Raw genomic sequence first — 23,410 nt, 5'->3', positions numbered from 1 at the left:
GCTCAGGGTCTCCTGGAGGAACATATTGTTTTGGTGCTAGAGTTGGAGCTGCGAATCAAGCTGACCCCAGGCCCTTCTCTGGAGCAGTCAGCAAGGGCTCGTGACTCTGCATCAACAGGGGCGCTTGAGTGCGGGTCAGACAGGCAGTGGGGTGGGACGGCTGAGACAGGGCCGTCTGCCTGGAGCAGGGAGGACTGGGGTCATGAATCTACTGGACCAAGGTAGCAAAGACCCCGAGGGGAGAACACATCTTGGCTGCTCACACAGCGACATGCAGGGTCTGCAGGACCGGACACACTCAGTCAGCTGCAGAAACATGGTAATCTGGTGGGACGCTTCTTGGTCTGGAGTCGAGGGCTGCGTCTGCATCTGCGTCTGCGGAGGGAGGGAGCAGACGAGGGTCACCCAGCACCAAGCACAGCGACTGCCGGCACTGTCTGCATGTGGCATGTCTGGCTCCCTGCCCTTGTGTGGAGGGCACGCACGGAGCTCCCCGCTTTGGCGCAGTGGCTGGAGCCAGGCTGGCGTGGGCCCCTCTGTCCTGCGCCCGCCTGCAGCGCAGATCCCTCATGGAGGCACTCGTGCTGCAACCCCCGCTCCCAGGGACACGGTGCATGCAGGGCCCCTCTGCAGTGAAGAAGGGACTCTGCCGCACTTGGCAGCGCTGCCAGGACCGACATGGCGGTGCCACGCACAGGCCTGGGGCGCAGGACGCGGCAGCCAGAGGGGATGCAGAAGAGAGCCAGGCAGCGAGCTCAGGCCAGACATGCCCTGGGGTCAGCGGTCTGGCTCTCTCATGAGACGCTTACTGGTCAGTGCTGACTGGTTCGTGTCCAGCAGGGAGAAAGCACCAGGATGCAAGGGCTCTTTCACCAACAGGAAGAGGCTGAACAAGAGTCCTTCCCCAGGGAAGGGCCCCAGAGAGCAGACGCCCCGGTCCTCCAGCGCCGGCAGAAGCACGGGGCCGGGGGCCCTGGGCTGCCTCAGGGGGCGCGTGGCTGGCTGGGCTGAGCCCCCACGGCCCCAGGAAGGGAGGAAGGGAATGACGGGGTGAGGACGGGACCCTGCAGCGCAGTCGGACAGCAGGGGCTGCGGATGTGACCGCTTGCTGGAGGCCCGGTGAGGAGGAGGATGGGGGTCATGCTTGCAAGGCAGCCCCTCCCTGAGCGGGGAGACACCAGGGCCCTGCCCAGTGACCTGGGCACGAACGCACGGCACTCGGGAGCTTCTCCAAGGCCCTTCTGATCCACACCAGCTCCCGTCGCTCGCACATTTCCGGGACCGTCCCGGCTGCAGCATCGCTCCGGTGCCACGAAGGCCTGAGCTCCTGGATAAGGAGCCCTTTAAAACCACACACACGCTGTCCCATGCTAGAAAAATCGTTTACTTGGCACCGTGCAGGAAGGCGCAGGCAGGCCCGACGTGAGTCCTGGGCTGAGGCCAGCAAAACAGAGTCCCGAGCACCCATGGGGAGGGCGAAGGACCTGGGCTGGTCTCTGCCGTTGGTGACAGGCTGAGGACGGGAGCCAGCCCGCGGCTGCCCCAGAAAGGGCCTGGCTCACGGGGGAAGTCTAGGGAGGGGAAAGCCATGGCTCGGCGAGAGCCCGGGGCAGCAGCGACGGGAGACGCGTCTGCGGCCAGAGCTGGCGCCGGCACTGGCGCCGTCCTGGGGAGACGGAGACAGCGACGGAGATGCAGGGCGCGGTGGAGAGTCGGGGAAGGGGAAGCCGGCGTGCGGGGCGGCGAGGAGGTGCTGTGGCCGGCAGCCCCCATGTGCGGGAGTCGAGGATGCAGGAGAGGCCAGGCGGCTCCGGGCTGAGCAGGAGCGCGTTCACGGCGCCGGGGCGGGGGGCGACTCGCAAGACCGAGCCACGGTGTCCAGGACGTGATCTGGGCCTGGATTCGGTCTGCGGGTGAAGACATTGGTGCCGACCCTGCAGGGAAGCAGAGAGGAGTCGCTGGCCAGGCACGGACCGAGGCCTGACGGCTCGGGGTCACAGGGACCCCGAGGGGCAGCCCAGGCCCTGCGCAGAGGCTGCACGTGCTGCTCCTGCCCGCCCCAGACCCTCTTCAGTTTCTCCATCCCGGGCTACTCCCGGCTGTGACTCAGGGCCCCGGCAGCACCGGGCCCCGGGGATGCGTCACTTCCTCGGTGTCCGGCCCCGAGCACCTATGGCACGGCCCCACACGGGGGTCCTGCACGCCAGGGGCTGTTCCTGTGGGCAGGGGGTCCCAGGGTCTCACCTAGTTGCTTTCCAGTCGTCCTTTGGAGAATCGACCTCCTCCCACAGCAACCACGTGGTTCTCAGTGTCTCCTGCCCACTCTTGTCCACAAAGCACTGGCCCACGAAGGCAGTGGTCGAGTCTGCAGGAATCAACCCAGCATCAGACCAAAGCAAAACCACAAGCGACCGAATGGCCTGAGCCTGGTGGAGAACGAGGACCCAGCGCCAGACATGACGCTCGCTGCAGGGACCTCGTCCCACAGGCCGAGGCGGGGTCGGGAAGAGGAGGAGCGGGGTCACCCCCGCGGAGAGCAGTGGGATCTGGGGTGAACTGCTCCTTCTGTCAGTCGGCGGTGCAATGCAGCAGCTGTAGCACTTGCACAGGCAGCAGAGCTCCTTGTTCAATCAGACGTGGCCAGTTTGGAACCGAATGCGCTTCCCATCCCTGGTGCCACCTTCGCCCTCCTCCCGCAATGCCCTTGCCTGTAACATTGCCTGGCTTGGTCCCAGTTTCTCATCCCCCATCTCCCTCAGCCCAGCTGCTGGGCCCTACTGGCCTGGCACACCCTTTGCTACCTCTGCCAAGCAGCCCCGAGCTCACCCCGGTGTACCCAACACGAGAGCAGAGCCCTGCCCGGAGCCTGCAGCCAGGACACAGGCTCCTGTTGCTGAACCTGGTGCAGGGGCCTCCAGGGCTGTCGAAGGGATCGTTTGCTGCGAGGCTGCCACGTGCCTGCAGCGGGAGGGCACCGTGCTCCTGCCACGGCCTCACCAAGAGCCACTTGCTGCTCCTGACAGCACCTCTCCCTGCGAGGCCCCGGGACTGTCAGTGCGCTGATCCCGCGCTTGGGGCACAGAGGCTGGGAGACGCCTGCCTGCAGCTTGTGCAGCCCCAGCAGCTGTGCTGCCTGCCCGAAGATGGGCTTTGCTGCCCACGGCATCCCCTTACTGGGGCCGTGCACACTGCCATAGCTACAGCGCCTGCTGCGTGGACGTGCCTGGGGCGGGAGGAGGCAGCTTGGAGTCCAGGCTGTTCCCAGATCCCCTGCAGCATCCACCCCTGCAGCCCAGAGCTCATCTCTCCAGACCCCACAGGCAAGCCACGGCCAGGCCTGGCTCTGCCACCTCCTCTCTGCCTCCCAGACCTGCCCATTGCCCCCCTCGGCCCAAGAGAGACGGAGGGGAGCTGATCGCATCACAGCCGTGAGCGACTGCTGGCTCCAGCCTGCCGCAGGCCCATCACCCTGCAGACCGGCCACCTGCCCATCCTTCCCCTCCCCCCAGGCCAGGAAGGCTGTTTCCGAAAAGGAAACCCGACTTCTCCGAGGTTCCCACGACCCCTCAGGGCTGCCCTGCATCACTCGTGTTCGCTGCCCGTGTCACCGCCCAGCACAAGCACGGGCAAAGCTGAAGCTGGGCCCCGCGCTGGATCCCTGCAGGCCGGTGCCAGCCTCCCCCACGCCCCCGCAGCGCGCAGCACCTACTCGAGAACTTCTCCCAGGTGACGATGAGGCCGAAGGTAGGGTGCACCCTTCGCGCCGGGCCGTGCCACGAGCCCTGCAGGAGCGCCTGGTGGATGCAGCTGCTCGTGGCCGTCACGCCAGTGAGGTACCTGCCCGCGAGCTCTCGGTTCTTGCTCCGGTCGTGGATTTCCATCAGGGAGCCCAGCTCGTTCTGCCACAGCCCTGGCAGCTGGCACTGGAGGGGCAGGGAGCTCAGCTGCGGTGGTGCCTCCTGTGCAGCTCTGCAGGGGCTGACGCTGCTGGGCCCGGGCAGGAGGCAGGTGCCAGGGCCCGGGGCAGCGGTGCTGTCCGCCCTCTGCCTGGTGCAGAGGCGGCAAGGCCAGGACTGGCCTGATGGGGAGCGGGTGCTGCCCCCCATCTGTCTGAGACCAGCCCTGGCTCCCCCAGCCCGGGGCTGCAGGCACTGCAGGCCAGCTAACACCTCTGTGGGGAGCCAGCATTGCTCCCTTTGGCTGCACCCGGGAGCGGAGCAGCCTTAGCTCCAGGGACCTGAGCCTGAGCTTACTCAGAGCAGAATCCACGGGATGAAATGCAGCTGGAGGGGGCCGGCACCCGCCTTGCTGCCCCCGCCCTCATGACGCTGGTACCAGGGGCCCTATCCCCCCTGCGGCTCAGAGGGTGCATGTGGGGGCACTGGCTGCCTGCCCCGGGAGCCAGGGCACTGGAGGGGCAGGACGTAGTGCACCGGCCCTGTACCAGCCCTGGATGGCTCCCCTGCATTTTTCCCGTTCCCGTGCTGCGCCAGCGCGCCCAGTACCTTTCTGTGCGCCATGGTGCCGAGGGTCAGCAACGCCAGGGTGAGGAGAGCCAGGCCGCTGTTCCCCATCGCACCCGGTGCCTCTGCCCGGGGCCCTGCACGCAGCCCGTCTATATAGCGCTGAGACTGGCTGTAACCCGAGTGGGGCTAGAGCCTGTGTCCCCTGCGGTTCTCCGAGCTGACGGATGGTGTTGGTGTCGCAGTGGGTATTTGATGCCTGCAGCAGGGGCGTGGGAAGAGGCAACCCAGGCAGTGCTGCATGCAGTGTGGGCTTAGTGCCCTGTGTCAGCAGCGCGAGGAAGGGGCTGCGTGCCCTGGGGCCGGTCCGGCTTCTCCCAGCTGCACAGCGAGACATCACCAAGCAGCCCCCCGTCTTCCTGCTACTCCTTGGACATCTGCAGCTACGACACGGTCTGGCCTCGCAGCCGGCGATGCTGGCCCGTGGGCCACGGGTGGCTGAAGCGTGTGGCACCCTAGTGCTAGCTGGGGCTGTGGCCCCTTGTGCCCAGCTTGGTGAGGGCACACGGCCTCCCCGCTCCCTGGCAGCTGCCCATGCTGCGGGGGTGGGACAGACTAGCCCCCAGGCCCCTTCAGGAAAGGGAAAGATACAGGATCCGGGGAGCCGCAGGCCAGGTGCTCTGGTCCTGGGATCCACAAGAAGCTAGAGTAAGTACCAGGAAACCTGGAGGAGAACAAGGTGACGGGAGCAGCCGGCACGGATTCACCCAGAGCAAGGCATGGCTGATTTCCTGCCACGACAAGCTGTGGGATCTCGGACAGGGGCTGTGGTGCACCCCGACTTCAGCAAGGCCCCAACCCCATCTCCCTGGACGCTGTCATCAGGCGACTAAAGAAATAGGACATAGAGAGAGACTCCCACCGAGCGGGAGCATGCCTGGGTGGATCATCGTGCTCAAAGCACAGTCATCAGTGGCTCTGTGTCACACCGAGAGCTCCCCAAGGTCAGTTTTGGGTCTGATACCATTTACCATCCTCCCTGATGAGGGTGAGGATGGGATTAGGAAGGGGAAGAGCCCTGTGGCATTGTGGCTTCCACCTGGCAGGGTACAGCACCATTGACCCCCTTACCACGGGCGGATCGAGGGTTTAAAAACGGGGTGCAGACAGTGTGATGCTTCCTCACGTGGAGCATGACATACATTTTTCTTCAGTTAAAGCGAGACTAGAAACGTCACTAGAAACGTCACTGATGGGGCCAGCGCTATGTTATTCAGCTTAATGTCAAAGCAAAAACAAGTGCCGCTTTACTGGAACGTGAAGTAATGTGCTAGCTTATATACTGAGTTTACAAAACAAAAAATGGTCAAAATAGGCAAAAGAGATTGTGTCACTAGCCCTAGAGTCATTATAATTAACCATGCATCTCTCATTCAGATTAGGAAAACAAAGTCTAGCCTTGCCTTGTGTCTTGACAGGGCCTCCAGTACTTCCCCATTAGTCACTTCTATACCTGAGCTCCTATGACCACACCTGAAATGAGGTTTTTCGCTAGAGCTAAACGGACCCGACGTAGAAAGGTGGCATTACCAGGAAGGGCAAGGAGACTCAGCACGGCGAGTCCGGACACTGGCACGGCAAGGTCCTGCCAGATGAGAGGGTTGCAAACACCTGTGCCATGAAGAGCCCCAAGCAAGGAACGGACAGATGACAGCGAGCCACGAGGTCAGCCCATGTGGTACTGCCTGCCGTGCAAAGTCGTGGTCCTTCCCAGGCGGTTGGGGTTCAAGTGTGGGTGGAGAAGGGTGCAACCGCACCGCTATCCCGGATCTGTCCAGCCCATCGCCTGCCAGCACGGGAAGGCACCGGCAGCTTTGTGCCAGGCTCTGCACCAGCTACCTGCGTCCCACTCACAAACGCCTCCTTCTGCCAAACAGCCCCTTGGGGAGACGACCCCCGGGTGCCCGGACAGGCTGGGAGGCAAGCACAGGCCAGGGGGTCAGCAAGCAGGGAGCCCAGTGCTTCGTGCAGTGCCAGGCAAAGGCTGGGCCGCAGCTGCACGCGGCCTGCTGGGAGCCTGGCTGGGACAGCATCCCGTGAAGCTGGGGGCAGCCCTAGGTCTTACCCCATTGCTGGAAGTGGCAGTGCAAACAACAGGTGCTCTCGGGCCTGGGATCAGGTCCACCAAGGCCCCCCCGGGGAGCTGGGGGCAGGCTGACACGGGTGGGCTGGGCAGGGCAGGGCATCCCAGGGTATCGGATGGCCTCGGGCACGGTGCGTGCTCCAGCTGGGCTCTAACGTTACAGCTTGGCTGCCTCATCCGCTCCAGAATGGGTCACGGTGCCCTGCCAGGGGCCCGAGGCACCGTCCCGGGGCCTCGCAGCACAGTCCCTGCAAACCCTTGCTTGCACATGTGACCCCTGGATCCAGGTGAGCCCCTGCGAGCTCTTCTCTGGGTGGCATTTGCCTCCGGTTCAGCCCGGCCCGTCTGCTCGCCCCAGAGAGGCAGCATGTTCCCCTGGAGACCCCCGGCTGGGGCGGACCCCAGGTCACCGCATCCCGCCAGGCACAGACCGGGAGGCGCTGGTTTGTGCTGTTAGTCTGTGCTTTGCAGGGGGTGAAGCCTGGTCCATCCGCTCAGAGCCTTTCCTGTGTCCCCGCTGATGCTGCCAGGACAGGGAAAGCCCAAGCCAGACAGAGCCGCGTGGGCAGATGTGCCCTGGCTGGCACAGCCGGTGCGGACGGGACCAGCACCAGCGTTGGGGCCAGAGCTCTGTCCTCGCCCGCCTCCCTGGCAGACTCGGTGTCTGGCGCTTTTGGGTTGAGAGAAGAGGAAATTGCTGCGCAAGAACAACGCTGCCCTGGGTGGGCAGGGGCCTCTGGGGCGCCGTGTGCAGCCCCAGCCTGTGCAGGTGGTCACTTGCCATGCCATGGGGGCACACACAGCTGCAAGGCGCAGTACGAGGAGCACCAGGAGCCCCCGGCGTGGCACAGGGAAACGGGGGAAGCAGCATCCTGCTATGGTGGGGACAGGGCAGCAGGATAGCCTGTGTGCAGATCATCCAAGGAGAGGCCCCTGCCCGTGCTGCTCCCCCCCAGTCTGCTCTATTCTGATCTCGGGGACACGTTCTCTTTGGCCCCAGTGTGGCACTGGGTCTGACCCCGAAGGCGTGACTCAGACCCTATAGCCAGGGAATGCCACCTATAAGTTTATCAGGGGTGACCACCAGGAGCTGGGGGAACGTCTGTTCACCAGAGCGCCCCAAGGGATGATGAGGTCGAGCGGTCACAAACTCCTGCAAGACCGTTTCAGGCTGGACATAAGGAAGAATTTCTTTCCTGTCCGAGCCCCCAAGGTCTGGAACAGTCTGCCAGCGGAGGTGGTTCAAGCACCTACATTGAACACCTTCAGAGCAAATTGGATGCTTATCTTGCTGGGATCCTATGACCCCAGCTGACTTCCTGCCCTTTGGGCAGGGGGCTGGACTCGATGATCTCCCGAGGTCCCTTCCAGCCCTAATGTCTATGAAATCTATGAAATCTATGAATGCTGATTGCACAGTTGTTACTGCACAGTCATTTAGTACTTGCATAACCAAGTTACTGCACAGTGGTCTCCCTGCACAGCTTCCTGGTGATGCCGGCTGCACAACAGCTCATTACTACTGTGCAGTAGCGTTGTGTCACAGTTTGTGCCCCGCGATGCTACCGTGCAGTAGTAACGAGCTATTGCGCAGTAAACACCTTGTGTAGTTGCAGCCTCTGTGTCTCGAAACAAAAGACAATATTGTGGACACATAACCAGACTGCAGTGAGGTACCGTGGCCCGGAGACCAATGCTTGCATTTGCGCCCCCACATCTCTCCCGTAGCAATACTTAGAGTCACGCCACTTGTAAGAACTTCAAAGGACCTGGCCGGCACCTCCGCAAAGCCAGCGCCTGGGGGCCATGGCCCCCTCTCACCACCCATCCATCCACCACTGCCAGACTGTCCCAGTGCAAAGGCCCATCTGGAAGGGCATCAAGAGACTAAACAGGAACCTTCTCAATGACACCAAATTTCAAACCTATCAGATAACTAAACATTGAATTCATGTTATTTGTCAAAGGGCATGGGTATACTTTGAAGGGTCTCTGTTGATTTAACAGAATTCTTTTGAAAAAAATGAGCTTCCCAAATGTGGATTATAGGTAAAATAGCTTCCTTTAAGCACACAATAAAGAACAATTTAAAATAAAATCAAATAAAAAGCACCTTTGCTTTAATCTCATGAAGTTCAAGAAGGACAAATGTAAAGTCCTCAACTTAGGACGAACAGTCTATGCACTGGTACCAGCTGGGGCTGACTGGGTGGGCAGCAGCTCTGCAGAAAAGAACCTGGGGATTGCTAAGCTGAACCTGAGCCAGCAGCGTGCCCTTGTTGCATAAACAGCGTGTGCTCCTGGGGGCTGGGGGGCACGGAGGCGGCGGGAGCAGCAGGAGCGCAGTGGCGGTCAGCGGGGGAGCTCCAGCAGACGCCACCGGTGCTGTTGGCCGAGGGTGGGAGGGTGGCAAGTGCCCACCAAGGGTTGGCGACCACCTACGGCCTCTGGCAGCACCATCGGCGGTGGCCGGTGGGGATCGCAGACTGCCTGCAGACGCCACCAGCCGTGTTGGCAGCGGGGTGGCGAGCGGCGACCGCCTGCAGGCGCTGCCAACAGAGTTGGTGGCACCTTTTTGTAGGGGGTGCACCGCCACGCGCCGCCCGCACCTTGTTGCCAAGAAGGCTAATGGCATGCTGGCTGCATTGGCAGGAGCGCTGCCAACAGGTTGAAGGAAGCGATTCTTCCCCTCTATGCAGCACTGGGGAGGCCACATCTGTAGTCCTGTGTCCAGCTGTGGGCCCCCACGACAGAAAGGATGCAGACACTTTGGAGACAGTCCACTGAAGGGCAACGAAAATGGTTTAGGGGTTGGGGCATGTGACTGGTAAGGAGAGGCTGGGGGAACTGGGTTGATTTAGTCTGCAGAAGAGAAGACGGAGGGGGATTGAACAGCAGCCTTCACCTCCCTGCAGGGGGGCTGCAAAGAGGATGGAGCTGGACTGGTTTCAGTGGGGGCAGGTGACAGGACAAGGAGCAATGGGCTCCAGCTGCAGCAACGAAAGTTGAGGTTGGATATTAGGAAAAACTTTCTTATGAGGAGGTGGTGAAGCAGTAGAACAGGTGGAATCTGCATCCTTGGAGGTTTCTAAGACCCAGGTAGATGAAACCTTGGCTGGGAGGATGTAGTTGGGGCTGGTCCTGCTTTGAGCAGGGGTGGGACTAGATGTGACCTCTGGAGGTCCTTTCCAACCCTCATTTTCTATGATTCTGTGATTCTTGTTATTTGTGCCTAAGTGCACTGCTTTGCACTTCATTACATAAACTTTGCACCGTTTCTATTGCTCCATTTCACAGGGTTAGGTAACTCTTCCCGTATTATAATCCAATCCTCCTCATTATTAGCAATTTCCCCCTAGCCGTAGGTTATCGCTAATTTCATAAGCACACGCTTATCAAGGTCAGAAAGGAACCATTAAAGAAGATGGGTCCTAGAGAACACAACTGATACCTGCTTCCCAACCAGATGCTGCTCGCCTTCCAACATGACCCTTTTGCCAGCTCTTTATGCATTTTACAGGAATAACTGATCTCCGCCCTCTCCAGTTCAGGGAATAGTTTCCCAGGAGGCACAATGGCAAAAATCTTAAATAAAATTGCATTATTCTTGTCAAAAAGGTCACTTATCCTGTCATAAGGAGATACCAGATTGGCTTGACGTTATCTTTCTTGGCTAACGTTGCTCTGCACTGTCTCCTTTTCTGTTTGCCTCCATGTCTGCAGTTATTCTGATCATCACCATCTGTTCTATGATCTTACATACTACAGACCTGTCAAACAAACGGGCCTGTGATTGCTTGGATCACTCTTTTTAACTTTGCTGACAATAGGCCCTGTATTTGCAATGCTCCATTCACATAGGGTGCTGTCCGCCAGCTGACACACTCTGGAGATCCCTGCTAAAGGATCTTCTCCTTCACGTGCCAGTTCTTCCGATGTTCAGGATGGATACTGCCCAGGTCCTCCTTGACTCTGTCATGTACCTCAGATGTGGTAAACCCATAACCAGGTCCTCACAGCCAGGTGGTGCTCAAACCTTATCCTGGATTATGTCTGCCTCCTTACTGAAGAGAGAGGCAAAGCATTTTCAGCCCTGGGGCCATTTCCACTCTCTCCACAGTCTCCACCCCACCTTCAGTGGAGGGCAGCCCCACTTCCTCCCTCTGAAGTCTTTTTGCATTTATAGGACCAGAGACCCTTTTTCTGTTGGTTTTATTTGCCTTTACAAGGTCTGACTCAGATGAGACTTGGCTATTTTCACTTCTGCTCTTTGACTACTGAAGATCTCTCCTCACTGCTCAGTTTCTTTTTCTGCTGCTTGTACCCCTCAGCTTGCTCTTAATGTCCTATTTAGGGTGCTTGCTCATCTAAGCAGCTCCATAACCCTTCCCTCCCAAGTCTCTCTTCTTACTCAGGACAAAAGCTGTGAGCACTTGACAGCACCTTCCTTAAAGTCATTCTGTACTGCTTCTGTATCAAAATCCTTTAGCTCTCAAACCCAGCCAACCTCCTCAGCTAGCTTCCTTAGGGTGGAAGACTACTTCCCCTTCTGCACCTAAGTGCAGATTTCTAGCCATGCCTGGCCGTGGAGCTCTAGTTCTCTTCCTCCGAGCTGCATGTACCTCCTTGTCGTGGGAGAATGCGGACCCGGGTGTGGGGCCCCTGCAGGACAACATGGGTAACTTGGTCGTCACACCAGTTGACAAAGCTAACATGTTTAACAATTTCTTTGCCTCCGTCTTCCCAAGTAGGGACCAGAACAGCCACCTCCCTGCTGGGCCCCCCTCGGACCCCAGGGGAGACACACCTGGACCAAGGTTAGTGAGGAACTAGTTAGGGAGCTTCTGGAGGGACTGGACGTATTCAAGTCAGCCGGTCCGGACGATCTCCACCCTAGAGTTCTAAAGGAATTGGCCGAGGTCATTGCAGGACCCCTGGCACAGCTTTACGAGCACTTGTGGTGCTCTGGCGAGGTGCTGGAAGACTGGAAGAGGGCCAACATGGTTCCCATCTTCAAAAAAGGGAGGAAGGAGGACCCGGGAAACTATAGGCCAGTTAGTCTTACCTCGATACTAGGCAAGCTGTTCGAGAAAATTATTCTGGCACACATCCAGGAGGGGCCAGCTGGGGACTGCATGCTTAGGGGCAACCAACACGGGTTCATCAGTGGCAGGTCCTGTCAGACCAACCTGGTGGCCTTTTACGATCAGATCACCAGATCATTAGGTGCAGGGGGAGCAGTGGACATCGTCTTCCTGGACTTCCGGAAGGCTTTCGACACTGTCTCTCACCCCGTTCTCATCAAGAAACTGGGGACTGTGGTGTCAACACCCACAGAGTCAAATGGGTCGCCCACTGGCTGGAGGGCCGCACCGAGAGGGCGGTGGTGGTTGGGTCCTTCTCAACGTGGAAGGACGTGGGCAGTGGGGTCCCCCAGGGCTCGGTCCTCGGGCCCGCACTGTTCAACATCTTCATCAGTGATTTGGACGAGGGGGTAAAAAGCACCTGTTCAAATTTGATGACACTAAGATGTGGGGGGATGTGGGCACGCTAGAAGGGAGGAATAGGCTGCAATCGGACCTAGACAGGTTACAGGGGTGGGGAGATGAGAACAGGATGGGATTCAGCACAGACAAGTGCAAAGTGCTGCCCCTGGGGAGGAACAACCGGCACCATACCTACAGGCTGGGGAACGCCCTTCTTCTCAGTCCGGAGGCAGAAAAGGATCTGGGGGTCATCACTGACTCCAAGATGAACATGGGCCGGCAGTGTGGGGACGCAGTCAGGAAGGCCAACCGTACCTTGTCATGCATCCACAGATGCATCTTGAGCAGGGCCAGGGAGGTGATCCTCCCCCTCTGTGCGGCACTGGTCAGCCGCAGCTGGAGTACTGCATCCAGTTCTGGGCACTGCACTTCAGGAGGGATGTGGACAGCATGGAGAGGGTCCAGAGGAGGCCACTCGCATGGTCGGGGGCAGCAGGGCAGGCCCTACGGGGAGAGGCGATGGGACCTGAACCTGTTCGGCCTCCACAAGAGAAGGCTGAGGGGGATCTTGTGGCTGTTTACAGACTAGTCAGGGGGACCAGCAGGCACTGGGGGAGTCCCTGTTCCCCCGAGCACTGCCAGGAGTGACCAGGAATAGCGGTCACAAGCTGGCAGAGGGTAGCTTTAGATTAGACATCAGGAGGCGCGATTTCATGGTCAGGGCGGCTAGGGTCTGGAAGCAACTTCCAAGAGAAGTGGTGCTGGCCCCTACCCTGGGGGTCTTTAAGAGGAAGCTGGATGTACACCTTGCCAGGGTCGTTTGAGCCCAGTACTCTTTCCTGCCATGGCAGGGGCTCGGACTAGATGATCTACTCAGGTCCCTTCCGACCCTACCAACTGTGAAACTATGAAACTATTATTGCAATGCTGTGCCGACGTGTCAGAGAGGCGCTAGTCTGAGCACTGGGTAGAGGAGTGTGCCCAGAACCTGGGCAGTGGGCACCAACTTTCTGCACTGGTGCCACAGCTGCTCTGTGGTGGGGCTGAAAGACTGGAGGCCCCTTCCCCTCTCCCCCCTAGTCTAGGATTTCTTGCTGGCTGGGTTGTTGTGGCTTACAGGCCACAGTAAGTGGATGTGTGTATTCCTGGCTGGCACGTAGCCTCCTGCGCGTGGACAGGCTATGCCGGCACACTTGGGCATCCTCACAGCTGGGGTAATAGAATCACTACTGTGTGCAAATGCCAAAACCAGCACTTATGCCGTGAGAGAGCTGCACAGAGGGGACTAGACTCCCAGCTCAGGCTCTCCAAGCAGCTCTTCTGAAGACTGCAGACCTCTCCTTGTCCACGCTTTGACATTAACCGGATCAGCCTGTGACCCAAGATCCTTTTCCAACATGATGCCCTCTGGAAGGACTACTTGCCTGGACTAAATCTAAGCTAGCACAGCCTCTGTTGCTATGGGGCCATTCGACAAGAGATGTCCGTCAGTGATCACATCCAAAGGTAGTTTCATAGTTGGTCGGGTCGGAAGGGACCTGAGCAGATCATCAAGTCCGACCCCCTGCCATGGCAGGAAAGAGTACTGGGGTCAAACGACCCCAGCAAGGTGTTCATCTAACCTCCTCTTAAAGCCCCCAGGGCAGGAGCCTGCACCACTTCTCTTAGAAGTTGGTCCCAGATCCTAGCCGCCCTGACCGTGAAGTAGCACCTCCTGATACCTAGCCTAAATCTGCCAGCTTGTGACCGTTATTCCTGGTCACTCCTGGGAGTGCTCGGGGGAACAGGGACTCCCCCAGTGCCTGCTGGCCCCCTCTGACTAGTTTATAACAGGCCACAAGATCCCCCTCAGCCGTCTCTTGTGGAGGCTGAACAGGTTCAGGTCCCGCAGCCTCTCCTCGTAGGGCCTGCCCTGCTGCCCCCGACCATGCGAGTGGCCTCCTCTGGACCCTCTCCGTGCTGTCCACACCCCTCCTGAAGTGCGGCGCCCAGAACTGGACGCAGTCCTCCAGCTGCGGCCTGACCAGTGCCGCGTAGAGGGGGGAAGATCACCTCCCTGGACCTGCTCGAGATGCATCTGTGGATGCACGACAAGGTGCGGCTGGCCCGGCCAACCGTGACCTCGCATTGTTGGCCCATGTTCATCTTGGAGTCAATAATGACTCCAAGATCCCTTTCTGCCTCCCTGCTCTCAAGAAGGGAGTTTCCCATCTTATAAGTGTGCTGCTGGTTACTATTGCCTACGTGCAGCGCCCTGCACTTGTCAGTGTTGGAATGCATCCTGTTTTTGTTAGCCCACCCCTGTAACCTATCCAAGTCTTGCTGCAATCTTTCCCTCCCTACTAGCATGCTCACCTCACCCCAAATTTTGGTATCATCAGTGAATTTAAACAGGTTGTTTTTCACCCCATCATCCAAATCTCTGATAAAGAAATTGAACAGCGCAGGCCCAAGGACTGAGCCCTGCGGGACTCCACTCCCCACTTCTCCCCAGGTCAAATATGACCTGTCTACCACCACCACCCTCTGAGTGTGACCCTTCAGCCAATCTGCAATCCATCCGACTGTGGAGGCATCAATGCCACAGTCGCCTAGTTTTTTAATGAGGAAGGGGTGGGAGACGGTGTCAAAAGCCTTGCTGAAGTCCAGAAAGACTACGTCCACGGCGACACCTGCATCCAGTGCTTTTGTGACCTGATCATAAAAGGCAATCAGGTTGGTCTGACATGACCTGCCCCTAATGAAACCATGCTGGTTGCCCTTAAGCATCATCCCTGAAGCCGGCCCATCACAGATGTGCTCCTTGAGGATCTTCTCAAAGAGTTTCCCTAGGATTGAGGTAAGACTGACAAGCCTACCTTGCACTTGTAAGTGCTGAATCCCATCCTGTTCTCATCCACCCACCCCTGTAACCTGTCTAGGTCCGATTGCAGCCTATTCCTCCCTTCTAGTGTGCCCACATCCTCCCACATCTTAGTGTCATCTGTGAATTTGAACAGGTGCTTTTTACCCCCTCGTCCGAGTCACTGATGAAGATGTTGAACAGTGCAGGCCCGAGGACCAAGCCCTGGGGGACCCCCCTGCCCACACCCTTCCAGGTCGAACACGACTCGTCCACCACTGCTCTCTGGTTGCAGCCCTCAGGCCAGTTGGCGACACATCTGACTGTGGGGGTGTCAACACCACAGCCCCCCAGTTTATTAATGAGCACGGGGTGAGAGACAGTGTCGAAGGCCTCCCAAAAGTCCAGGAAGACGATGTCCACTGCTACCCCTGCGTCTAATGATTTGGTGACCGGGTCGTAGAAGGCCGCCAGGTTGGTCTGACAGGACCTGCCACTAATGAACCTGTGTGGGTTGCCCCTAAGCATGATCTTCCCCCCGGCCCCTCGTGGACATGCGACAGGATAACTCTTTCAAAAAGGTTTCATAGATTTCATAGATTTCATAGACATTAGGGCTGGAAGGGACCTCAGGAGATCATCGAGTCCAGCCCCCTGCCCAAAGGGCAGGAAGTCAGCTGGGGTCATAGGCTCCCAGCAAGATAAGCATCCAATTTGCTCTGAAGGTGTTCAATGTAGGTGCTTGAACCACCTCCGCTGGCAGACTGTTCCAGACCTTGGGGCCTCGGACAGGAAAGAAATTCTTCCTTATGTCCAGCCTGAAACGGTCTTGCAGGAGTTTGTGACCGCTCGACCTCATCATCCCTTGGGGCGCTCTGGTGAACAGACGCTCCCCCAGATCCTGCTGGTCACCCCTGATAAACTTATAGGTGGCCATCAGATCACCCCTGAGCCTGCGCTTTTCCAGGGTAAAGACCCCCATGGCTCTCAGCCTGTCATCGTAAGATCTGTTTTCCTGACCTCTGATCATGCGCGTGGCTCTCCTCTGCACTCTCTCCAGCTTCTCCACGTCCTTTTTGAATTGTGGAGCCCAAAACTGGACGCAGTACTCCAGCTGCGGCCTCACCAAGGCCGAGTACAAGGGGAGAATGACGTCCCGGGATTTGCTCGAGAAGCATCTATGGATGCACGCCAGCGTTTTGGTCGCTTTACTAGCTGCAGCATCGCATTGCAGGCTCATGTTCATCTTGTGGTCAATGATGACCCCCAAGTCTTTTTCTTCTGCAGTACTAACCAGCGTAGCACTGCCGAGCCTATAAGGGTGCTGCAGGTTTTTCCTCCCAAGGTGGAGAACCTTGCATTTTTCGGTGTTAAACACCATGAGGTTCTCGTCTGCCCATTTGCTGAGCTTGTCCAGGTCAGCCTGGATCACCCGCCTATCTTCTGGCGTGGATGCTTTGCCCCAAAGTTTGGTGTCATCGGCGAACTTGGCCAGTCCACTCCTGACTCCAATGTCCACATCGTTAATGAAGATGTTGAACAGGATGGGTCCCAGGACAGAGCCTTGAGGGACCCCACTGGTCACAGGGCACCACGATGAGTGACTGCCATCAATCACAACCCTCTGGGTCCGACCACGGAGCCGATTCCCCAGCCAGCGGATCGTGGTGGAGCCAAGGCCACAACTGGGCAGTTTGGCCAAGAGGTGATCATGGGATACCAGATCAAAAGCTTTTTTGAAGTCAAGATATATGACATCAATCTCTTCTCCCTCGTCCAGGTGATAGGTCACCTGGTCATAGAAGGAAATGAGATTGGTCAAACAAGACCTACCCACAACAAACCCGTGCTGGCTGTCCCTTAGGATGTTAGCCTGGGCCAGTCCATCAAGGATGGCCTCCTTAATAAACTTTTCTAAGATCTTCCCCAGGATAGAAGTCAGGCTAATGGGCCTGTAGTTAGCCGGATCCACTCTCCTCCCTTTCTTGAAGATCGGCACCACATCGGCCTTCTTCCAGTCTTCGGGGACTACACCAGAGCGCCAGGAGTTTTCAAAGATGCGTGCCAGGGGCTGGGCTATGACGCACCACAAGTGTCCAGGATCGAGGTAAGACTAACTGGCCTATAGTTCCCCGGGTCCTCCTTCTTCCCCTTTTTGAAGATGGAAACCACTTTGGCCTCTTCCAGTCCTCTGGCCCCACACCAGAGCACCACGAGTGCTCGTACGGCTGTGCCAGGGGCCCCGCAATGACCGCAGCCAATTCCCGCAGCACTCGGGGGTGGAGATCGTCCGGACCCGCTGATTTAAATACGTCCAGTCCCGCCAGACGTTCCCTGACTAGATCCGCCCTGACCCTGGGCCTGGCTGCGCCTCCCCTGGGGCCTGAGGTGGTCCTGGTGGGAGGGCAGGGTGACCCAGTCCCTGCTCAAGAAAATGGAGGCAAAGAAATCATTAAATAGGTTAACTTTGTCATCTGGTGTGACGACCAGATTTCCTAGTGTGTCTTGCAGGGGCCCCACATTACCTGGTTCCTTCTTTTTGCCCCCTACGTATTTAAAAAAGGACTTCTTGTTGTCCTTGATCCGGGAAGCTAATCCCAGTCCCATCTCCGCCTTGGCCTTCCTGACCCCCACTGCATCCCCGAGCAACCGCAGTGTAGTCCTCCCTGGGGATGCCCCCCCCGCCATTGGGTGTGCGCCTCCCTTTTAGCTAGGACACGTTCCCAGATGCTTTTGGTGAGCCACGGGGGCTTCCGTGCCCTCCTGCCCCCTTTGCTCCATGTTGGGATTACTTCCCTTTGGCTTGGAGGATCGTCTCCTTAAGGAGCGACCACTCTCCTTGGACACCGGCTCCCCTCCCCTCCGGGACCTCAGCGCTTCCCCAACTATCCTCCTTAGCTCGGTGAAGTCGGCCCTCCTGAAGTCCAGGGCTGCTGCCTTGCTGCCGGCCTTTGCCACCTTGCGCTGGATGGTGAATCCCAGCAGGCGATGGTCCCTGTCGCCCAGGGGGTCGAGCCCCCGCAGCCCCCGCACCAGGCCGTCCCCGTGGCCAGCACCAGGTCCAGCAAGGTGTCTCCTCGGTGGCGCTGTGCACCTCCTGGGGTAGATGGAGGTCCTGCATTTGGGCTAGGGACCTACGTGAGCGGTCAGATCTGGCTGACTGCTTTTCCCAGCAGATGTCTGGGAAGTTCAGGTCCCCCATGATGACCATGTCCTTGGACCTAACGACCTCTGTGAGCCGACTTAAGAATCCCTGGTCTAGCTCTTCCCCTAGTTTCCTGGGTCCTCCTTCCTGTCTTTTTTGAAAATGGGGACCTCACCGGCCCTTTTCCAGTCCTCTGGCACCACGCCAGAGCACCACACGTGCTCATAAAGCCGTGCCGGGGTCCTGCAGGGACCTGCGCCCTCCCATTCTTTGTAGCATCCTGGTCCCTTGATTACAGCAGGTCACAGCCTAGGGATCATTTTATTTTTGTCTGTCATAACAAGGCTCAGAAGAGCTCCAGATAAGTCTCACTACTTGCTACTGGAGACATCAGCATTTGACCCTCAGAGGGAGGTCTTCATAGCAACATACCCTTTCTTCCCACACATTAGATGGGCGCTTTGGAGCTTCCTGCTCACTGGTTTCTTTGGTGGCTGTTAGCAGACCCCCCACCGGCCCGGCCTCCAGAGCTCTGCCCATTAGCCCCCTGGCCGTGTGCATGGATCAGCTGCCTGTCACTCTGGCAGGTAACCGTGTCTCTGTCCTTCCTGCCCAGAGTGTAACCAGTGGCCTTGGCATTTCAGCCCTGTGTGTCACTGCCCCGGGTTTCAGCAAGGCCACTCATTTCAAAACACTATGCACCAATGAGAGTTTCCACTTACTTGGGCTTATTACCCAGATGCTTGGGGCAAAATCCCACCACATTTCAGGTGGCAGCCACCCAGCAGCGCAGGTCCGCTGGCCAGCTCAGCAAAGTGACGCACGAGGCCAGGAGGAAAAGCACCACGCAGAGGGTGCATGGCTCAGGCAGCTGGATGCCACGGCGAGCGGGGAGCAGCCTGGACCTGTGGCCTGCAGCAGCTGGAGCTCCCTTGGGATGGTGACTCCAACAAGCAAGGTGCTGCAGCTCAGCCACGCTGGAGGCCTGCAGTCCTGCCCAGGGATCAACCTGTCCGGGCCCTGCACCCCGCCACATATAGACAATTCTGCCCCGGCTCTGGGCCCCCAACACTTCCTCTTTCCAGCCCGGAAGCTGGGGTTTTCAGTTGTTTTTTAAGAAATAAAATATTAGCAAAGAAAACCACACCCAGAGCACATGGCCATTGCTGGAAACTTCCAGCAGGTAAAAACCACAGAGGGCACAGCTCTATCTGCCTGGGGGTGGGAGGTGGGGGGAAAGGGTATAAAAGGGTTTGGCAGGGAGCCTGGGCACAGGTCCCTACCAGCAGAGACTCACCTGCCCTGAGGCAGCTTCTGCTCCCAGCGATGATGATGATGATGATCATTATGATGCGGAGCATCAGCTTCATCCTGGTCCTCGCAATGGCTGGGGCAACCCTCAGGCCCACTTTAAGTAAAAAGGTACTCACCGGGTGGGTGCAGTGTGGGGGGCAGAGGGGAGTTTTGGGCTGCTCCAGCATTAGGGGGTCCTGGCAGGGGGCGATGGGACCTGGCAGAGCTGTGAGCAGGGAGAGGAAGGGGCTGGGACCTGCCCCTCTGCAGGGGTCCACTCAAGGGCACGGCGGGATCTCCGAGACCAGTGCAGAGCTGCTGACTGCCCAGGCAGGGATGCTGTCCCCCGAGGAGCAGGAGCAGTGACGGCTCCAGGGTGTGTGACCTCAGTGTGAAGTGTGTATGTGTGTGTGTGCGTGTGTGTGTGTGCACAGCTGTGAGGGGGAACGAGGCACTGGGAACACCCATGGGATGGCTTGGGGCGGGGGGGGGTGCATGTCTCTGTGATGACACTGAGCTCTCGGGGGGAATCCTGCTCCCTTTGTGCATCCAAGGGAGGGACACTCACTCAGCTGCACAGTTTGCAATCTGTGATGCTCTAGGATCCACACAGTGTGGACCCGTAACCAAGGCATGGATGCTCAGGAGGCTAGGCGCCGGCTGGGCAGGCATGCAACCAGGGACCCACGCCCTGCAGACACCCACAATGAGCAGGGTACATGTCAGGGCAGGACCCTTCCAGGGGGCAGAAACTTCCTTCATGCACTCCTAATACCACATCGAATCCCGAGACTATTAAGTGGCAACCAGCACAGTTTCATTAGGGGCCCTGCTGGGGACAGGCTCAAGGCAGAGAGAGGGAGCAGAGCATGGAGCGGGGCAGGGATGGACTGGGACCCAGAAGCCAGGTCTGGTGCAGTGGGGCTGGGCTGCAGGCACCAGCAGCAGAAAAAGGTGGCTGAGACCGGGAAGGTCGAGTCCCCATGTCAGGTTAGGCCCTTCTTCTACACACTATCTATCACCCAGGCGTGGCAGGCGAGCATAGAGGGGTGTGAACTAACGGGGCAGAGCAGACAAGGGCTGAGCAGCTGCCAGGGGCATCACAGCCAACCTGGGCACCAGCACCAGCTCCACTCAGCCTAGAGGTTTCTCTTCTGACAAAGTCACTGTGGAGAGAAGCTTTCCAGAGGGGCAGAGGGTCCTGGGGGTGCCCTGCGCTGGGGGTAGGAACCAGAAAGCAGGGCTCCTTCTCCCCAACCCCTCAAAATCTGCTTCGCAAGGTCAGCGCCAGCTTCCCAGCAGGGTTCTGGTTGGTCTCCAGTGCCGGCGGCCTCCGGCTGGGGTCAGACCAGGCAGTGCCTCCTCTGCTGACCGCAGCCCTCCTCCGCAGTGCTCACTGGTCGGACACTGGCAGAACGACCTGGGCTCTAAAATGAACATCACAGCTGTGAGCACTGCTGGGAAAATCTTCGGCACGTACCTCACCAAAGTCTCTAGCACAGACAAGGCGATCGCTGTGTCCCCGCTGAGGGGCAGCCGGCAGATGGGAGACGCGGAGCAGCCGACGTTCGGGTTCACCGTCTCCTGGTCGTTCTCTGGTGCGTGTCCCTGCATGCAGTGCGGTGGGGTGCGGTGGGGTGGGGTGGGGTGGGGAGGCCGGGGCAGCCCCGTGCCAGTGCAAAGGCTGGGCTCCTTCCGCCCGCGCTGGGCAGCACCCAGCTCCTGCCTCCGCTCCCCCTGTCCCCGGGTCGCCCCTTTCGGCTCCTCTTCCCCATCCCAACAGCCTGTCGCAGCCACCCCGTGCCTGGCACCAGCCGCAGCGCCGCGCCCAGCAGTCCTCTCCCTGCCCCGGGCCCTCTCCTGCCCCGCCACTGCCCGGCTCCTGGTGCTGTGCCGTGGAGGCCAGGCCGGCAGGACCCCGCAGTCTCTGGTCCGGTCCAGTCCAGGCCAGGCCAGTCCCTGCTGTCACGGGCACCCCGGCACATCAGCCCTGCCACCAGCTCACCTGGCTCCAGGGGTCCGTGCCCCACTGCTCCACCACCCCCAGCCCCTTCCCTGCCCTCCCACTCGCACCCACCCTGCTGCGTGGTGCTCGTGGCATCCCAAGCAGCTGCGGCCACACGTGCCCCGCTGGACCCCAAGCCCTCCTCCCTGCCTGGACGCTCTCCGTCCGGGTCCCAGGACGCCGCGGTCTCGGCTGCCGCAGCATCGGCTCTCGGTCCAACCCCTGCCCACCCACAGACTCGACCACCGTCTTCGTGGGCCAGTGCTTCGTGGACAACAACGGGAAGGAGACTCTGCAGACCATGTGGCTGCTGCGGAAGAAGGTCGGCTCCAGCCAGGACAACTGGAAAGCGACCATGTGAGCATCCCGGGGACCACGGCTTGGGGGAAAGGGAGGGTTGGGAAGGGTCCTCGGCCAGAGCAGACGGACGTGGTGCTGCCGTGGTCCCCTCCTGCCCCTGCCCTGAGCTTTGTGGGCACGAGCACAAGGAGGGGATGGGGAAGGAGGCTGGCGGAGCCCCGGGGCCCGTGGCCCCTCACAACTCTTGCAGCCAGAGCCAGGATCAGCTCCTGCTCGACCCGGGGTGCGCTGCCGGAGCCAGGCCACTGATCTCAGCGCAGCTTCAACAGCTCCATGTCTGCTCCTCCGGGACCGAGGGGCAGGGGGCCAGGGCAGCTTTGACCTGGGGTTCCCGCAGCCACCCTGCCTGAGCCCCACTTGCGAGCTCCCAGCTGCACAGGGGCAAGGTCTGCAGTGCGCTGCCATCCGCACAGGGCGCCCGCAGGCGTGGATGTGTTGCTGCTGCCGCCAGGCTCTGCCCCAGGCCCTGCTGAGACCCGGCATGGAGGGAGAGGGGCCGGCAGTGCAGCGTTTGCCTGCATCGGGCAGCTCCGGGCACACAGCCCTGTCAGAGACGTCATAGGGGCTCTTTGCTTCCCTGCAGGGTCGGCACCAACGTTTTCACCAGGATAAAATACAAGAGTCCTGGAAGGGCTGGCTGGGTCTTGTAATCCCACACCCAGTCCCCGCAGCTGTGCCAGGAGCCATCCCTGCTGCAGGGCTCCAGTCCCCACATGGCACGTTTTGGCACCCGCCATCCTTCAGTGTCGTGCTGCAGCCGGCAGTCTCGTCCTGTTGCTCCCCAAATCCTCCTCTGGGCCTCCTCCCCAGGGCCACACTCCTTCCCCAGTGCACAGCTGCAGAGACCACCCCAGCCCAAGCTGTGGGTGCAGGGACACAGCCTCCCTCCCCACTGCTCCTGCGTGGGCCCAGCAGTTCCCCCTCCAGCGCTCTCGCCCACAGGCTCCTCTCAGGCAGGAGTCACCAGGGCACCAAATAAACCTTGTTGAAGATGAAACGTCCCAGCCGCACGGGCGGGTGCAAGGGAGCCGGGAGGGAGTAAGGCCTGAGGCACCCAGGGATCAGGACTGATGGGGACTCGGGTCTGTGGCCACGGACACGAGGGGCATGGCCCCAGCTCATTCCCAGCCCCCTTCCTGGAGGCCCCCCTGCCCACAGCCTGGGGAACGCACCCGTGTCCGCACACGTGCCGGCTCTCCCTGCAGCAGGGCGCTTGGCACCAGGAAGTGTCCAGCATCTTTCCCGGCTGCAACCCAGCCAAGAGGCACCAAACAAACCAGGGCAGGTTCAGCCCTCACCTCGCTACTCTCCCCGGTTTGGCCGACACGGAGCAGCCCAAAGACCCGCCCAGGCCCCTCCTGCCCGTTGCATGCGCCCTCTCCCAGTGCGGCGTCTGCACCCGTGAGCCTGACCCTGCCATTGCCTTGTTCTCCCTCAGCTGCCCCCACTGCAGACACCTCTGCCCAGGGTCCACCCCTGCCCACAGACTATGCCCGGCCCACCCGGAGCGGACCCTGCCCCCAGATGCCCACGCACAAGTCATCACTGCCTTCCCCTTTCATGCTGGGGATCCTCCAGCACGGCTCCTGGCCTCATGTGGGGCAGCCCCACCGCTCCTGCCCTTCTGCAGCAGGGCCAGCAGCCCGATGCCCAGCCCCTGCCTCTGCAAGGTT

General features: G+C 59.6%; 2 protein-coding genes across 3 annotated transcripts; one reads left to right on the top strand and one right to left on the bottom strand.

The window, feature by feature from the left end:
• Positions 1 to 1,379: 1,379 nt before the first annotated feature.
• Positions 1,380 to 19,693, bottom strand: LOC149867860 (avidin-like). Of its 2 annotated transcripts, XM_090037142.1 has the most exons (4): positions 4,506 to 4,712; positions 3,710 to 3,923; positions 2,245 to 2,365; positions 1,380 to 1,934 (listed from the first exon to the last, which is right to left on the bottom strand). In XM_090037142.1, exons 1-4 carry the CDS (start codon positions 4,572 to 4,574, stop codon positions 1,832 to 1,834), a joined length of 507 nt encoding a protein of 168 aa, XP_089893268.1. In that variant the 5' UTR covers positions 4,575 to 4,712; the 3' UTR covers positions 1,380 to 1,831. The 2 variants fall into 2 exon arrangements, with proteins under 2 accessions (XP_089893268.1, XP_089893267.1); XM_090037141.1 differs by lacking the exons at positions 3,710 to 3,923; positions 4,506 to 4,712 and adding an exon at positions 19,377 to 19,693.
• A 1,069-nt stretch (positions 19,694 to 20,762) lies between these two features.
• Positions 20,763 to 22,402, top strand: LOC149867859 (avidin-like). Its single transcript, XM_090037143.1, has 3 exons — positions 20,763 to 20,970; positions 21,614 to 21,734; positions 22,321 to 22,402. The coding sequence occupies exons 1-3, from the start codon at positions 20,805 to 20,807 to the stop codon at positions 22,385 to 22,387; spliced, it is 354 nt and encodes a 117-aa protein (XP_089893269.1). The 5' UTR covers positions 20,763 to 20,804; the 3' UTR covers positions 22,388 to 22,402.
• The last annotated feature ends 1,008 nt before the right edge of the window (positions 22,403 to 23,410 follow it).

This window comes from Crocodylus siamensis, chromosome 3, assembly GCF_052110815.1.
Source record: "Crocodylus siamensis isolate JL-2025a chromosome 3, ASM5211081v1, whole genome shotgun sequence".
Taxonomy (NCBI): Eukaryota; Metazoa; Chordata; order Crocodylia; family Crocodylidae; genus Crocodylus; species Crocodylus siamensis.
This window is presented reverse-complemented; position numbering and strand designations above follow the sequence as displayed.

Coding starts and splice junctions, on each gene's coding strand:
- LOC149867860 (XM_090037142.1), bottom strand. CDS start 4,574: ATGGGGAACAGCGGCCTGGCTCTCCTCACCCTGGCGTTGCTGACCCTC. Junction 3,924..4,505: donor GCACCATGGCGCACAGAAAG/GTACTGGGCGCG, acceptor CTGCCCCTCCAG/TGCCAGCTGCCAGGGCTGTG. Junction 2,366..3,709: donor CACCTGGGAGAAGTTCTCGA/GTAGGTGCTGCG, acceptor TGATTCCTGCAG/ACTCGACCACTGCCTTCGTG.
- LOC149867859 (XM_090037143.1), top strand. CDS start 20,805: ATGAACATCACAGCTGTGAGCACTGCTGGGAAAATCTTCGGCACGTAC. Junction 20,971..21,613: donor CGTCTCCTGGTCGTTCTCTG/GTGCGTGTCCCT, acceptor GCCCACCCACAG/ACTCGACCACCGTCTTCGTG. Junction 21,735..22,320: donor GACAACTGGAAAGCGACCAT/GTGAGCATCCCG, acceptor GCTTCCCTGCAG/GGTCGGCACCAACGTTTTCA.